Below are 15,981 nucleotides of genomic sequence, written 5' to 3' on the forward strand. Positions count from 1 at the left end.
CAGATCAGGTTTTAAATTGCTCAGTAAATTTTGGGTTGGTTGCTTTTAAACCTTGTTTGCTTGTTTTCAACTTGTTGCAGTGGAGTAGTCCGGTGTACAGTTAAGCACCAGAGGGCACTGCAGCTATCAAAATATGGTGATGACCCAAGGTCACTTTTTAAATGTGATGCAAGAAAATTCCATTTATAATTGGACCATCTGTTTTATGTTCCAGAAACAGCTCTCACTGGAAGTTTGTATGCTGCAGTTTTTCTATGCGTATGTGCAAAGGTAATGTGCTTTTGTTGTACTATATAGCTTACTGGCCAAGCCATTTCACGTCACAATTTATGACCATACAGATTGGTTTACCTGATACAGGACTTCAATTTAATCCAATCTGATTAAATCCATGTGAAGATAAAGTGGCTTAAGAGGGTTTTAGTGCATCAGCAATTTGTGTTAAATTTTCATCAGCAAAATAAAGGTGATGTGACTGGATTTTGCATAAAAGAACAACTTGTTAACAAAATTGGCTCTGGTTGTGAAGAAGACAAATGAACCCACAGAAAATACAAAGAATATGTTTAATATTTTGGTTTTTTTAATCACACAGTTACTTTGATGAATGCGGCTATGTTTCTGCTGCTAATTTTTTGGATCTGACAGGTTCTGTTGCTTTAATTACTCTTGCTGTACCTCAGTAGCAGTTACAGTCAGAGCCCCAATGCTGCTTTTTAGAACTAGTCATTCATACAACAAAATGGCCTGAGCAACAGGGGGAGGTGGGGGTGGGAAGCTGGCAGTTGCAGTGAAGATATAACATTGATGGCCACCTGCCTCCTGTTGCTGTGTTTTCCTCTCATCTGTCTTTAAAGGTCTTTTTGGGCACCTGTGTCATTGAACTGAAGTGTGTCTTTTTTAAACAGTCATCCAGTGATACATTGAGCAAAACTATAACAAAGAAAAGTGCTTTGATAATCCAGTCAGTGTCTGGAGATCCCCATTAAGTGAAACCCACCCAAAAGGATGCTGAAAATATCTGATGATTGTAGTAGGATGGGACCAACGAGCAGCATTGTGCAGCAATAGGACATGGGTCGCTACTGGTGATTCATGCACACCTATGACTGCCGTATTACAGCCACGTCGCTGTAAGGAATCGGTAACTGGAAGTCGGGTGCTTTCGCACAGGAGGGAAGTAAAACCATGTGGGAAAGGTAGCCTGATGCTGCTCCTGCTGTCTGCTCCTTGGTGGCACAGCATGGGTGTAGGTCATCCAACATCTCTCTCGGCAGTGGATGAGACCCCACTGGGAAAAAGAGGAATGTAACTTCCAGAAAGTATTCTCTCATCCAGAGTAAACACAAAATAGAGTTAATTTTTGATTTAAGATGCACTGTATAAGTTAGCAGCTTTCTAACCTGATCTGACCTTCCTTTCGCAGGATTTCAGTGCAGAATTTGGTAGATAGCTGGCCATCTCTTTTGACATTGCTGAAAGATTCTGTTCAACTTTATCTACCCCCACCGGGGCAATTCCTCATCCTTGGGTAAGAACCACTGCTGAATTTGTTCAGAGAACAGTAGGGTCGGAGGGGCGGGAATTGCATTTTTAAGTCTGAATAATCAAACATGGGCTTTAAAGCTACTTGTATATTGAGTTTAGTAGAGTGCTTTGGCCACAGGCTCCTGACACATGGTTACTTTGGGGTTGCTGCTGGCTGCATAAGACCTGTGCATCCAGAGATGGCGCCCTAGCACACCGTTCGTACCTTAATCCTTCGTGGCAGACATGCCAAATATGCACACCGGGTTTGTGGGAGGAGGACGTGATGAGATCAAACCATGTAGAGGCATCCAGTATTCAACCACTATGTGAATTGAGAAATTATAAACTAGTTAATCTCACATTAGTAACGTAGGAAATGCTTGGCCATGCTCTCAATGCTCATTTAAGAGGTGTGGCAGCCATAAGGGATAATCATATGGTTTAGAAGCAATTGTGTGTCGTGTAAATCCAGTGGAATTTTTTGAAGAGCGAAGTAATTTAGTTGGCATGGAGTGTCTATTGGATGTAATGTACTTATAAGGTGTTCTATGATCTGTATCTGAAGCCATTGAAGGCTTCTGTTTGTAAAGGTAAAGTGGCCAGTTGGAATGAGACTAGGCAGTGATTAGTGGTGTTCATAACACCAAAAATACAGTACTAACACTAGTACCTAGAGGAGAATTTTAGGCAATGTGTGTAACTGTTAGTAAACATTCATCCTTTAACCAACACTACCAAGGCAGATTAACTGGTTATTCACCATATTACTGTTTATGGGACCTTGGCTGCTGTGTTTGCCTAAAAATAATAACTTCATTTTAAAAATAATTAATTGGTTGCGAATTGCTTTGGGATGTGCCGAGGATGTGGAAGCCTTTTTAATACTAGTTTGTTCTTGATTTGTGTCTTTAGAGTACTGAATGAGTTCATCATGAAAAATCCCAACTTGGAAAACAAAAAGGACCAAAGAGACTTGCAGGTAAGAGGAGGTTGATTTGCTAAATCTACTTTGATAAATCAATTAATTGATAAATTAATGATAAATCAGTCTTGTTGCATCTATATTCTGCTAATGAGTGACGTTTATGGCCTGTTCGTGCCTTTGGTTTTCTAGGATGTCACCCATAAGATAGTGGAGGCCATTGGGACCATTGCAGGCTCATCCTTGGAGCAGACCACCTGGCTAAGGAGGAACCTAGAAGTAAAGGCTTCTCCACAAATCCTAGTGGAAGGAAGCAGCCTGGAAAGGGATGTTGAAGGTATGAATCATTCTAATAGCCATGTAGAGGAACATGCCAAAACCATCAATGGAACAGTCATTTTAAAGTAGTTTTGCACACTTAGAATAAAATGCTAATTGTGATTAGCTGGGGAGGGGGGGGGGGGGGCGGCATTAGATGCCGGGCAAAATAGCTTTTACCAATCCTCCTAATTGATGTGAGTAGGCAATCATCTTCATCGTCAACAGAGCCGAGATCCAGCCTGCTAACATCGCAGTATAACTCTGTAAAATGGATACAAAGTTTTCTTGTTCATAAATAAAAAATCATCTCCAAGAAAAAAATTAAAAAGGAGAGTTATTCTGAACTTAGAATTAATTTAGCTTGCGGAACAATATGTAATACAGCTGAAATCTCCTTTAAAGTTTAAAAAAAAAGTGATTTTAAGCAACAAAATAAACAAATCAACCCGGAATTTGAGGTTAGGGTGAACGAATGACGCTCACCATTCATTGTGTTTACAGCTGCCCACAGACTTTTCGTGGGCTTTTGCGCAGCAACTTACGGTCACTGGGAGTCCGATACAGTGCGGCTCCTCTACAGGGGATCTGGGACCTGTGTGAACAGGGCAAGCAACAGTGTGTCTCCTCAACCAATCAGATTGAAGAATCCTTACTGAGGCACGCAGAGTCTAAACCAGGAAATGTAAATTAAATAACAGCAGAAAATGCTGGAAATACTCAGCAGGCCAGGCAGCATCCGTGGAGAGAGAAACAGAGTGAACGTTAAGGGTCCTAGACCTGAAACGTTAACTCTGTTTCTCTCTCCACGGATGCTGCCTGGCCTGCTGAGTATTTCCAGCATTCTCTGTTGTTTCAGATTTTCAGCATCCGCAGTATTTTGCTATTGTATTCATGTAAATTAAATATTTAATTCAATGTAAAATCATGTACAGAAAGTGAAATAGAGAGGGAAAGAAAGATGGGATTAAGAGAGATAAAAGAAACAAAGAAAAAGTTTAAAAACATGTTTTATTTTAATAATTTTGTTAAATAATTAAAATCTGATGGAATGAGATTCCACACTTGTAAAAGTAAATTTTCAGTGCCAGAGAGGTGGTTTGGTAGTAATTAAGATACACAGTTAAAAGTTCACTTACACTTGAATGGCCAAGCCTTAACTTTTTCTGGCGTGCTTAGTGGGTATCTAGTGGGCAAGTGCCACAAATTCATGCTCGTCGTGTATTTTAATGCTGCATTGCTCGGCGAAGCTTGTGGAGGAGCAGGGCAAATCAGACAACTTCCGGATTTCCACATTTAACGTGTGCAGATGTTGCTGTCTGATTTACTCTTTAATAACGGTTAGCGCTAATAGCCTCACCGTTCTTACCGCAAAATCTGGGCCATTATGTCCCTTAATTTGAATCCAGTGCTTTGCAGGAACAATGCAGTGGTGTCCTAGGCTTTCAGTCGCACTGTGGTCAGAGGAATGGGTGCGAGCTGAATAGGAGGGAGTTGAAACGCGATGTGTGCCCTTGTAATGTGGACTGGCAAAAGTCCGAGTCCTGAAATGTCAATGGGAGTAATTAATTTTCATCAAATACCGATTTTACTGGTTTTAATTGGTTTTCATGAAATATTCAATCCAAAAGGTGTAGTTAAACCTGTTCTGTTCTTTTCTCTCCTTTCCAGATATTATGTTGACCCCAGTGATGGAGACATCCAGTATCACACCTTCTGTGTACAGTGTGCATGCACTGACCTTATTAGCTGAGGTATGGAAACTCTGCACATCTTGCTTTAAGTATTTGTTCTCTTTACACCTCTCCTGAACTCCCCCCACCCCCTTGAGTAAACTGGTAACCTTCTGGTATATGACTCCAGTAATATTCGCATGTGAGCCTAGGTATTTTACACTGGCAATTTTATATTTCGGGCATCACCGCTGAACCTGATACTGCCCTCACCCATTTTCCAGAAAAGGTACTGAGTAGCAGTCAGGATTTTTCCCCTTCCCTCTCCTAAGCATCCAGTTATTGTGCTCCCATTTCTCTGCTCAGGCTGACTCAGCATGGACTCGGGATCAAACATTGGACCACCTTTGTCAATATACCTCAGTACCGTATCAGACATCGTGGAACTACTCAAGAAGTCATTGCAGAAACTCCTTGTATTATTCTGGTTTATATTGGTGATTTCACCTATTTGCTGATTATTTTTGCATACTATCTCTATAAAAAAAACTGATAAATGAAACCAGCCTCAATTTTTCTCATCAATTCTTATTCACTTTTAAATGCCTCAAGTTGTGACATCAGTTAATGGTTATGAATAAGGATAGCAAATACAATATATTAAAGGCATGCATATGGTGTGCACTTCCTGTCCACAAATCTTACTTCCTGATCTGATGTTTGAGTGATTTCTATGTTAACATTGGCTGGTGTCAACTGTGGCTCAGTGGGTAGCACTCTCACCTCTGAGTCAGAAGGTTATGGGTTCAAACCCTATTCCAGAGCCTTGAGCACATAATCTAAGCTGGCACTTCAGTGTAGCACTGAGGGAGGTCCTGCCTTTCAGATGAGACATTAAATCAAGACCCTGTCTGCCCTGTCAAGCAAAAGATCCCACGGCACTATTCAAAGACTAGAGTTTGCCCTGTCCAAAAATTTATCCTTCGTAGATCACCCTCAAAAAAGATTATCTGATTGTTACCTGACTGTTTGTGGAACCTTGAACTGATCAAACGGGATGTGGGCATCGCTGGCAAGGCCAGCATTTATTGCCCTTGAGAAGGTGGTGGTGAGCCGCCGCCTTGAATACAACTGAGTGGCTTGCTCGGCCATTTCAGAGGGCAGTTAAAAGTCAACCGCATTGCAGTGGGTCTGGAGTCACATATAGGCCAGACCAGGTAAGGACCGCAGATTTCCTTCCCTAAAGGGCATTAGTGAACCAGATGGATTTTTACGACAATCCAGCAGTTTCATGGTCACCATTACTGATACTAGCTTTTTAATTCTAGAATTATTTAATTAACCAAATTTAAATTCCACAACTGCTGTGATGGGATTTGAACTCATGCATTACTAGCCCAGTAAAATAACCACTATGCCACCGTGCCTTTGGGTTGTGCAATACACTATATACAGGAAACTTTCGTTTAACCGGAGGTTAAAAGTCCGGAAAGTGCTACGGTATCTACCGGCAAAATTCAGGCGCCGTTTCCTATAAGTTTTTTTACTTCTCATTGCTTTTTTTTTTCCCAGTCAGGCTCTGCAAGGTCTGTAGCTAAGCAACAGCTTCAGCCGACTGTTTTGAAGCAAGCAACAGGGTTTGTTGATTCACACGGAGCTGAAAAGCTCTGTATGTTTTAACATTAGGGCTGGTTTATACGGCAGTTTTGATGGGACAGCACCAACTCGGTCCCATCAGTGCCAGATAGCACGGTGGCATAGTGGTTAGCACTATTGCCTCAAAGCGCCAGGGACCCGGGTTCGAATCCGGCCTCGGGCGACTGTCTGTGTGGAGTTTGCACATTCTCCCCGTGTTTGCGTGGGTTTCCTCCGGTTGCTCCGGTTTCCTCCCACAGTCCAAAGATGTGCGGGTTAGGTTGATTGGCTATGATAAATTGACCCTTAGTGTTAGGGGGATTAAATACGTGGGGTTACGGGGATAGGGTGGGATATGTGTTGGTGTAGGGGTTACGGGGATCGGGTGGGATATGTGTCGGTGCAGGCTCGATGGGCTGAAATGGCCTCTATCTGCACTGTGGGGTTTCTGTGATACCAGAAAGTTTCCTGTAAATACAAGTTCTTTATTTAGAATGGAAACTAAACCCAATATCAATACGTTAACATTTTACATCATACTTTGTTGATAAACCAATTGAATCCCTCAAAATGTTGTATTTCATTTCCTCAGTAACTGAAATTTCTAATATCCAAAATAAGGTTTTAACTGTTTATTTTAATTAAATATTTCACAATAACGTGATTACATTTATCCATTGAATTGTCTTTTGTGACTTTCAATACCTTAATTGAAGACTGCTGCCTCTCCCAAAAGCCTGGGCTTGGACTTGGATCTTTGTGGCGCGGGCCATGGCAGTCGCCATTTTGAGCAGGTCGGTAACGCGGCCGTTGCCTGCGTTCGGCAGAAGAATGCAAATGAGGCAGATTGTGCCGTCAAATCAGCATGCAGTGCTGATTTGATGCACAAACTGCTATTTTAGCTGTCGTCGCTCGACTGTACGTCCTCTTCAAAGTACGCACAACCATCTTCCTTTGTGTGGAATCCTGGATACTGTAACAAGCTTCGAGGGAGATTTGGTGAGAAGGGACAGAAAGGTGAATGGTTGGTTGTTTTTCAGACTGGAGGGAAGCATACAGGGGTTGGTATTCGGACCACTGCTCCTTTTGAGATATATTAATGACATGATCTTTGGTATACAGGGTACAATTTCAAAGGCTGCAGATAACATGAAACTCGGAAATGTAGTAAACAATGTGAAGCATAGTAACAGACTTGAGGAAATAGACAGAACGTGTCAGATGAAATTTAATGCAGAGAAGTATGAAGTGATACATTTTGGTAGGAAGAATGAGGAGAGGCAATACAAACGAATGGTACAATTTTAAATGGGTGCAGGAACAGATACCCTGGGGGTGTACATACACAAATCTTTGAAGGTGGTCAGACTGTTTTGATTTCTTTTTGGGTTCAATAAAGACTCATTTCTGAAAGAGAATGTTGTTTAATCTAAAGTCTTGTTCAAGACTTTCTACAGCTTTTTACAGAACACACTATGCTGTGATGCATCTAGAATGAAACTGAAAGTAAAACTCCTCTGGACTGCTTGTCTCTCACATGACCTCTGCTGGTCAGGCACAAGTAATCAAAAACACAGACAAATATGCTGTAAGGCATAAGTAATCAAACACAGACAAATATCATCACTATTTGCTGATATTACATCTCCCTTTCTTAAAACAAAAGTATTTTACTTTGAACTAACAACATTTAATGAACTTACATTATCATTATCCTGATCAAGGTTTTTTACCCTTGCTTTGTGTGTTCACATGAAATATGTCAATACACTAGAACTTGAAGAAAGAATAAGATAACATTACTTCCTTCTTTAACAATAGTCCTTAAATTTGCTCAATGAGTCTCTCAGGAGGCTTCCCGTGTCTTGAGGATTTTCTGATTGATTGTCCTTGAATCTGAGTTGTTGCCTCATGATTGGTTCTCAGCTGTGTGAGCAGGTTGTTCACCAGTACCAGTCTCTTGACCTGCTGTGGCTGGTCCCATGAGAAGATCTCGACGATTTCTTCTCAGAACAGCACCCTCATCTGTCTGAATGGTGTATGATCTTGGTTGAACTTCACTCAGGACAGTTCCCTTCTGTGTCCATGTGTTTGTTTTGTCTTTCAACCTTACTTGGTCACCAGTGTGGAGTTCAGGTAGGTTTTGTGTTCCTCTGTCATAGTAGTACTTTTGCTTTTCTTTCTGTTGCTCTTTGAACTTCCTCACTTTCTCCCCCTCTTTTGTTTTCAGGAGGTTCTCCGGGATGGGTAGGTTTGACCTCAGCCGACGTCCCATCAGGAGTTGGGCTGGTGACATACCACACTCGAGCGGCGTTGTGCGGTATACAAGCATGCTTTGGTAGAAGTCAGTTCCACTGTCTTTTGCCTTGTACATCAGTCTTTTCACTGTCTGGACCGATTTTTCCACTAGTCCATTGGACTGTGGATAGTGAGGACTTGACGTTGTGTGGACAAAGTCCCACTCTTTGGCAAAGTGTCGGAAATTTGCATTGTTAAACTGGGGTCCGTTGTCTGTGAAGACCTCGCTTGCCACGCCATGTCTGGAGAATATGGCTTTCATACTTCTTATCACAGCTTCTGCAGTGGTGGTGTACAGTCTACAAACCTCTGGATACAGGGAGTAATAGTCTGTGACGACAAGATAGTCCTTCCCTTGACATACGAATAGGTCAGCGCCTACCTCCTGGTAAGGTCTGTCTGGTGCTGGGTGTGGCTTTAGTGGTTCTACCGGATTGCTTGCTCGATATTTCAGGCATATTGTGCAGTTTGACACCTCATTTGTCACATCTTGGTTGATTCGTGGCCAGTACATCACCTCTCGTGCTCTTTTCTTACACTTTTCGATTCCCAGATGTCCTCCATGGATCTTTTTTAGCATCTCTCTTCTCAGACTCTTTGGGATAACTATTTTACTTCCTTTGTAGATGATGTCTTCGACCACTGATAGTTCCGCCCTGCAGTTCCAGTACTCTGCTATATCAGGTGAGCAGTCTTGCTTCATGTTGGGCCATCCATCCAAGATGCTTTTTCTCAGTCGTCTCATTGTTTCATCTTTGTTTGTCTCAGTCTTTATGAGCTCCATTTTTGCATCTGCTATGGGCAGTGCACTTGTGATCATGTCCACGTAGGCGTTCACTTTTTCATCCATTGTGGTGTTTGCGGGCTCACTTGGGTCAACAGCTCTTGACAACGTGTCTGCTGTATACATCAGCTTACCCGGTGTGTACGCAACATTCAGTTCATCATAGACTGTCTCTCTTTCGCTTTCCACAACGAGGACTCTCTTTACCAGGTTCAGTCTGTCACAGGCTTTTAAACCTAGTATGGCTTGCACTTCCTTTGGCACCACGATTAATGCTAGCGTGTGCTCTCTGTCCTTGTGTGTTACTTTGACAATGCATTTTCCTTTCACTGGTATATCAGTACCTGAGTATCCGGTCACTTTCACTTGTATTCCATGTAACTTTGGTCTGGGTCTAATTCTCTTAAAATCGGTCTCTGATATCACATTAACTTGTGCTCCAGTATCCAATTTAAATGGAATGTGTATATCATTCACTTTTAGTGTCAACATCCAGTCTCTCTTTTTTGTTTTCAGACACAACATCTACATTGAATTCCTCTATCTCGCTTTCATCTACTGTATGGACCTTGCTTTGTTGCGCTTGGTTCTTACAGCAACGGGCATAATGGTTGTTTTTGTTGCATCTATTGCATGTTTTACCATATGCTGGACACTTTCTTGGTGGATGCTGTGTACCGCATCGACTACATGACTTCCGATTGTCTCTTTCATTTTCGTTTGCTGGCCACGTCTCTTTTTTCACATTGGCGCTCTCTTTGTTAAACGGTTTGTATCCGTTCTTTCTCACTGCATCCACGTTGCAGCTACTGTCACTGAACAGCTCCTTTGCCTGCAACTTCACAGTCTCTGTAGCCCTACACAATGCTATGGCTTTTCCCAGGTCTAGATCTTGCTCTCTTAGCAGCCTTTCCCTTAGACCATTATCTGGAATACCACACACCAGTCTGTCTTTTATCAGCGAGTCTGTGAGTCCCCCAAATTCACACGATTTGCTCCGGTTTCTCAGTTCAGTCACATACTGATCAATAGTCTCGCCGATTTTCTGTACACGTGAAAAATTTGTGCCTCTCAAAGGTCACGTTGCGTTTAGGTATGCAGTAGGCCTCAAACTGTTCCATTTTATCTAGCTTCATTTTGTCTCCATCAACAGCAAATATGAAATTATTATATACCTCCAGCGCTGCATCACCCACTACATGTAAAAACACGGACGATTTCTGTTTATTACTTTTATCGTCAGCTCCGATTGCTGATAAATACAACCCTACACGTTGTTTGAATCTCCTCCAATTTTCAGCCACATTACCTGTCAATTGAAGCGTCGCCGGTGGGAGTAAACCTTCCATTTTTTCACTTCGTTAGCTATTCTCTAATGGGAAGCAACGATGTTCTCTTCTGGCTTGCTAATATGTGGAGAGCTGATTTCGCTTACTTGCCACAACTGCTTTCACTGTCCCATCAAGTTGCTAACTTCAGATTTTTTCTCTTTCAGCCACTTCTGACATCATGTTTTGATTTCTTTTTGGGTTCAATAAAGACTCATTTCTGAAAGAGAATGTTGTTTAATCTAAAGTCTTGTTCAAGACTTTCTACAGCTTTTTACAGAACACACTATGCTGTGATGCATCTAGAATGAAACTGAAAGTAAAACTCCTCTGGACTGCTTGTCTCTCACATGACCTCTGCTGGTCAGGCACAAGTAATCAAAAACACAGACAAATATGCTGTAAGGCATAAGTAATCAAACACAGACAAATATCATCACTATTTGCTGATATCATTACACAGACAAGTTGGGAAGGCTGTTAAAAAAGCATCTGGGATCTTTGGCTTTCTTAATAGAGACATAGGCCCCGATTTTCCCCGAGCCGTCGGGTGGGGTTTCAGGCGGGCGGGGGCTGAAAAATCACAGAAATAGGGGGTCGCGACCCCCCCCCCCCCCCCCCCCGTGTTTTAGCGCGACCCGGATCAGTCCTGCCCACAGCAGGCGGGAATGGCCGGCGGGAGCCGAATGATCAATAATTGGCATGTTTAATCCTATTTTCAGCCTTTCCCCACGTAAAACATGCCTGGTGGGAACACTGCTGATGAAACCTGGCGTGAACAATGTTGGCTTGCATGCTTTCAGCTGCAGGTCAATCAGGACTGAAGAGATTTAATCAGCCAGCATTTGTAGGCTGCAGGACCTTGTTGCTGAAGGCTTGGGGCAACTTGTTGAAGGCTTAGGCACAGCTGTGGAAGGTTGGAGCCTCACACACTTCTCCAGTGTGAGCTCCTGGGAAGCTCCTCTCACAACCCTCACTCAGCGCCTCCTCAACGGAGGCATCTGCCAGAAGCATGGGAGGCCTTTTGTTCCTTCCCTTCCTGGCATTAGAGGATCTCCAACAGCAAAGGAGGCTGGAGCAGCACCAGCAACAACAGCAGCAGCAGCGCCAGCAGGAGCGACAGGCTGCGGCTCAGCCACCTGAGGCAGCACAGGCCAGAAGGGGCCAGTGCATGGAAGGCTGTCGGCGCAGGAGATACCCCCCCCAAACAGGGTCTACAGACACGGGGTGAGCTACCTCAACATAACTGAGCAGCAGTGCGAGAGGTTGTGACTGACATCTGCGCAATGCTCCAGCAAGACCTGGAGCCCAGAGCATCAGGTCGACACTCCTTACCAGTGGCCATCAAAGTCACCACCGCACTCAACTTTTATGCCTCAGGCTCCTTCCAGGGATCAGCAGCAGACATCAGCGGCATCTCCCAGGCGGCCGCACACACTTGCATCACGCAGGTCACCGATGCCCTCTGCCCTCGCGCACAATCACATCCATTTCACCAGGGCGCAAGTGTGAGGGCGCGAGCGCTTGGATGAGCTCAGCTGGCAGACTTTCCAAGGGTGCAGGGTGTCATTGACTGCACACATGTGGCCCTTGGGGCACCCCACCGCAATCCAGGAGCTTTTGTCAACCGCAAGGGCTTCCACTCCCTCAACGTTCAGCTGGTGTGTGACCACAAGAAGGTGATTTTGCATGTTTGTGCCAAGTACCCTGGCAGCTGCCATGACTCCTTCATACTGCGCCAGTCTACTGTGCCTCCGCTATTCAGTCTGCCAAACGAACTTCAAGGATGGCTACTTGGAGACAAGGGATATCCCCTGCGCTCTTGGCTAATGACGCCGTTGAGGAGACCAGCCAACGAAGCTGAGGAGCGCTACAACTCCAGCCACATTTCCACCAGATGCATTATCGAGCAAGCCATTGGATTGCTGAAGATGCGCTTCAGATGCCTCGATAGATCAGGTGAAGCCCTACAGTACTCATCAGCCAGGGTCTCCAAAATTGTTGTGGTATGCTGTGTGCTTCACAACATGGCACAGTGTCGTGGCTTGCCGATTCCGCAGGACTAAGAGGCTCCTCACAGAGCCGCCTCGGATGAGGATGATGCGGAGGAGGAGGAGGAGGACGGAAACGAGCATCCTGCAGAGGCCCGTCAACCAGCGGCACCAGTGCGCGAGAGCATTGCTGGGCGGAATGCAAGGAACGCACTCATCCTGGGCAGATTTGCGTAGCCTGGTACATCAAACACTGCAGCCTCACTGCTTCTTAACTGATGATGGACCGTGGCCCATGCCTGCGCCTTCCTACCTATTTGACTAGCTTGCTGACATCTGCAAGTTATCCTAAGGCCTCTATGTGATATCCCCATTCGCCAAATGACAGACGCCATAACTACAGCAGTTGCCACCAGATTTTTAATGTACAGGAAACTGATGGCATTAAAACTATTTACAAGACTTTTCACCCAAGTGACTACCCTTGTGATTAGTGTTGCTTTATTTTTCTCTTACGCGTGCTCCTACGTAGTGGGCACCCCTGTGGCTTCAGCAGATGTGGAGGCCCCTTGCTCACTTTCCTGCTGCGCCTGTCTCAACACCTTTGGCGGGCGTCCTCTGGGGTGGCGAGTCTGTGAGGGCTCGCCAGCAGTCTGCTGCTCCTGCGGCTGTGCAGGGCTTGAGACTCCTATCTCACTGGGGTGTGGACTCCGGCGGGGCTCTGACCGAGGGCTCTGAAGTGGCATGGAAGTGTGAGCGCGTGGAGAGGAGCCCCCACTTCCTTGAGGTGTGCTAACAACCTCCCTCTCATGGGTCAGCTCCCCCTCAGTGCCTGCAAGTGGCTGGAGAGCACCTTGCTGCACATCAGGGGGGCCATGGGGACACGTACCTGCATTGGAAGTCCTGCTCAGAGGGACTTCCATGAAGGTCTGGTTTTGGTGCTCAATAGATGCCCATCGCTCCTCAAGAGATGTCATTCTATTCAGAGCACTCACCATGTTTTTGATACCCTGGTGACTAAGCTCCTCCATGGCTGCAGCCCTCCTTTCCTCGGCTGCAGCCCTCCTCTCCTTGGCGGTAGCCAGCCTTACCACGGAGGTAGCCATCCTTTCCGTGGTGATGCTTTCATGCGCCAATGACTCCAATAAGGCTCTGCTCATGCTCGCCATGGACTCCTCCATTCGCTCCACACTCGCAGCGACCCTGGAGACAAAACCTGCCAGAGACTCCTGCATCTGTGCATGGAGATCCATCACCTCCTCTCTTGTGGATGGACCCAGAGGCATAGGGTCGACATGCAGCTGAGCTGAGCTGGCAGAGGCCTGCGCCCTCCGACGAGGACACTCCACTGCTGTCCCTGTCTCCACAATCTGCTGATGCTCACTTGTGAGCTGTGAAACACCAGGTGACACGACTCTATGTCCCGAAGGTCCCACCGAGGTGTGAGTGTCTGCGCTGGTGCTGGGTGCGCTTGCTTCTGCTGACGCTGCGCCCTCAGAGGCTGGAGCTTCCTCTGAGGAGTCTGGCTGCAAAGCCTCTTCCTCCTCGGCAGTGGCAACGGGGGCGCCGGATGGTCCTGTAGGGGAGTAAAGGAAAGAGTTAGAGATGTGATGCCAAGGCTACTTGCACATTGGATTTGGCAAATACTCATAAGTCCAAATGATGTGGCTTCAGAATCATATCCGCAACTCATGCTATGTCAATGAGAGAGATGGGAAATTATTCTGTCACCAGCTTGCGGGCTTGCTCCTGTCTCTCCTGCCCCAGCTTCCACAGGCACGTCAGCCCCGACAATCTCCATCACAGCTTCCTCCCAGGGGCTCAGGTGGGCGATTGATGGTGGGCCTCCTCCAGTCCTCACATGCTCTCTCCTATTGTGAGCTCTCTTCTGCAATAAGGGAGACAAGTGGAGTTTGAGTGAGAGTGCAGGAGTGAGTGTAGAGATTGCATAGCATAGATACTTAGAAGGAGACAAAGATGGTGTGAGGCTGCAAGACCAAGGGCCCTCCCTGTGTGTTGTCAGTTGTGTTCCAAGCATCAGAGTGAGAGGCAGTGTGAGGGCTGCATGGTGGAATAGTTCTGTGAATGTGAGCATAGAGAGATAGGGAATGGGTAAAGGTGCATGGATGTGACTGTGAAGTGGGATGTGGAGGAAGAGAGTGCTGAAGCTGAGTGCTGGTGGGGAAAGGCAATGGGGATCAGGTTGGGTGATGGAAACTTCATACTTTTCCTGTATGGTGAAGGTCATGGAAGCGCTTCCTGCACTGTAGCCCGGTCCGTGGGGTGACTCCCAGAGAGTTGACCTCTGCAGCCACCTCCATCCAGGCAGCCCTGGTCTCTTTGGGAGGCTTCTTCCTCCCTGAGCTAGGGAAGAGGCCCTTTGGGCCCTTACCCCATCCACCAATGTCTGGAGTGAGGTCTTGTCGAATTTGGCGGCAGCTCGACCTCTGCCGCTGGCAGCAGCTGGTGCAGGCTCCTCTGCCATTCTGCAAGACTGGTTGGGAAGCCTGCAGAGGTTGAGAAGCTTGCTGGACACTTTAAAAGCACCACGAATGATGACATCATACTGTGGGGCTTTCTGACTGGAAATGGACAATTAGCAAGGGGGCTCACACGCTGGATTTAAATTGGCCACTTGAGTGAAAATTGCGTGCAGCTGGCTGACTCATTTAGATTCGGGTCAGAACCCGACATTCGGGGAACCCAACAATTCCCCGCACCTTCGGGAAAATCGGGGCCATAGAGTACAAAAGAAAGGAAGTTATACTAAACCTTTCTAAAACACAGGTTAGACCTCCGCTGGAGTCTTGTGTTCAATTCTGGCGACCACACATTTGGAAGGATGCAGAAGAGATTTACTAGAATGGTTCCAGGGATGAGGAACTTCAGTTACGTGGATAGACTGGAGAAGCTGAGGTTGTTCTCCTTAGAGCAGAGACGGTTAAGAGGAGATTTGATAGAGTTCTTCAAAATCATGAAGGGTTTTGATAGAGTAAATAATGATCAACTGTTTTCAGTGGTAGAAGGGTCGGTATCCAAAGGGCACAGATTTAAAGTGATTGGTAAAAGAACCAGAGGCGAAATGCCGGAACATTGTTTTACACAGCGAGTTATGATCTGGAATGTGCTGCCTGAAAGGGTGGTGGAAGCAGATTTAATAGTCACTTTCAAAAACAAATTGGATAAATACTTGAAGGGAAAAATTTTACAGGTCTATGGGGAAGAGCTGGGGAGTGGAACTAAGTAGATCGCTTTACTAAGGAGCCGGCACAGGCCCGATGGGCTGAATGTCTCCCTTTGTGCGGTATGGCCCCAATATCGATGGGAGGGCAGAGTTCCGGGTTTCCCTTTTTTAAACAGGATCCACACCCATGATTGACAGGCTTGGCTTCCAGTTGGGTGGGGAGCAGGCTGCAGGTAGGGAGTCTGCAGCTGGTAGCGTTGGGGGGCAGGGGGCACCTCGGGGAAACCTGACATACCAGGGTTAAACCTGTAAAACGGG

At 45.7% G+C, this 15,981-nt stretch overlaps 2 protein-coding genes across 12 annotated transcripts in view; one reads left to right on the plus strand and one right to left on the minus strand.

Moving 5' to 3' along the window:
* The window catches only part of dop1a (DOP1 leucine zipper like protein A), a 254,369-nt gene that overhangs the window by 190,644 nt on the left and 47,744 nt on the right, over window positions 1–15,981 (plus strand). For 10 of the 11 annotated variants that reach the window (XM_085982096.1, XM_085982093.1, XM_085982095.1 and 7 more), the window contains 5 exons: window positions 215–270; window positions 1,427–1,531; window positions 2,443–2,509; window positions 2,645–2,789; window positions 4,442–4,524. In XM_085982096.1, the coding sequence (XP_085838222.1) occupies window positions 215–270; window positions 1,427–1,531; window positions 2,443–2,509; window positions 2,645–2,789; window positions 4,442–4,524 (456 nt within the window). The remainder of the gene's footprint in view (window positions 1–214; window positions 271–1,426; window positions 1,532–2,442; window positions 2,510–2,644; window positions 2,790–4,441; window positions 4,525–15,981) is intronic. The other variant, XM_085982088.1, reaches the window with a different exon arrangement.
* Window positions 1–15,981, minus strand: part of pgm3 (phosphoglucomutase 3) — a 206,427-nt gene that overhangs the window by 8,196 nt on the left and 182,250 nt on the right. The gene's annotated exons all lie outside the window — the stretch shown is intronic.

The sequence above is a fragment of the Somniosus microcephalus genome, chromosome 3 (assembly GCF_052327205.1).
Source record: "Somniosus microcephalus isolate GS21.2 chromosome 3, FLI_Smic_1.0, whole genome shotgun sequence".
In the NCBI taxonomy this organism is placed as follows: domain Eukaryota; kingdom Metazoa; phylum Chordata; class Chondrichthyes; order Squaliformes; family Somniosidae; genus Somniosus; species Somniosus microcephalus.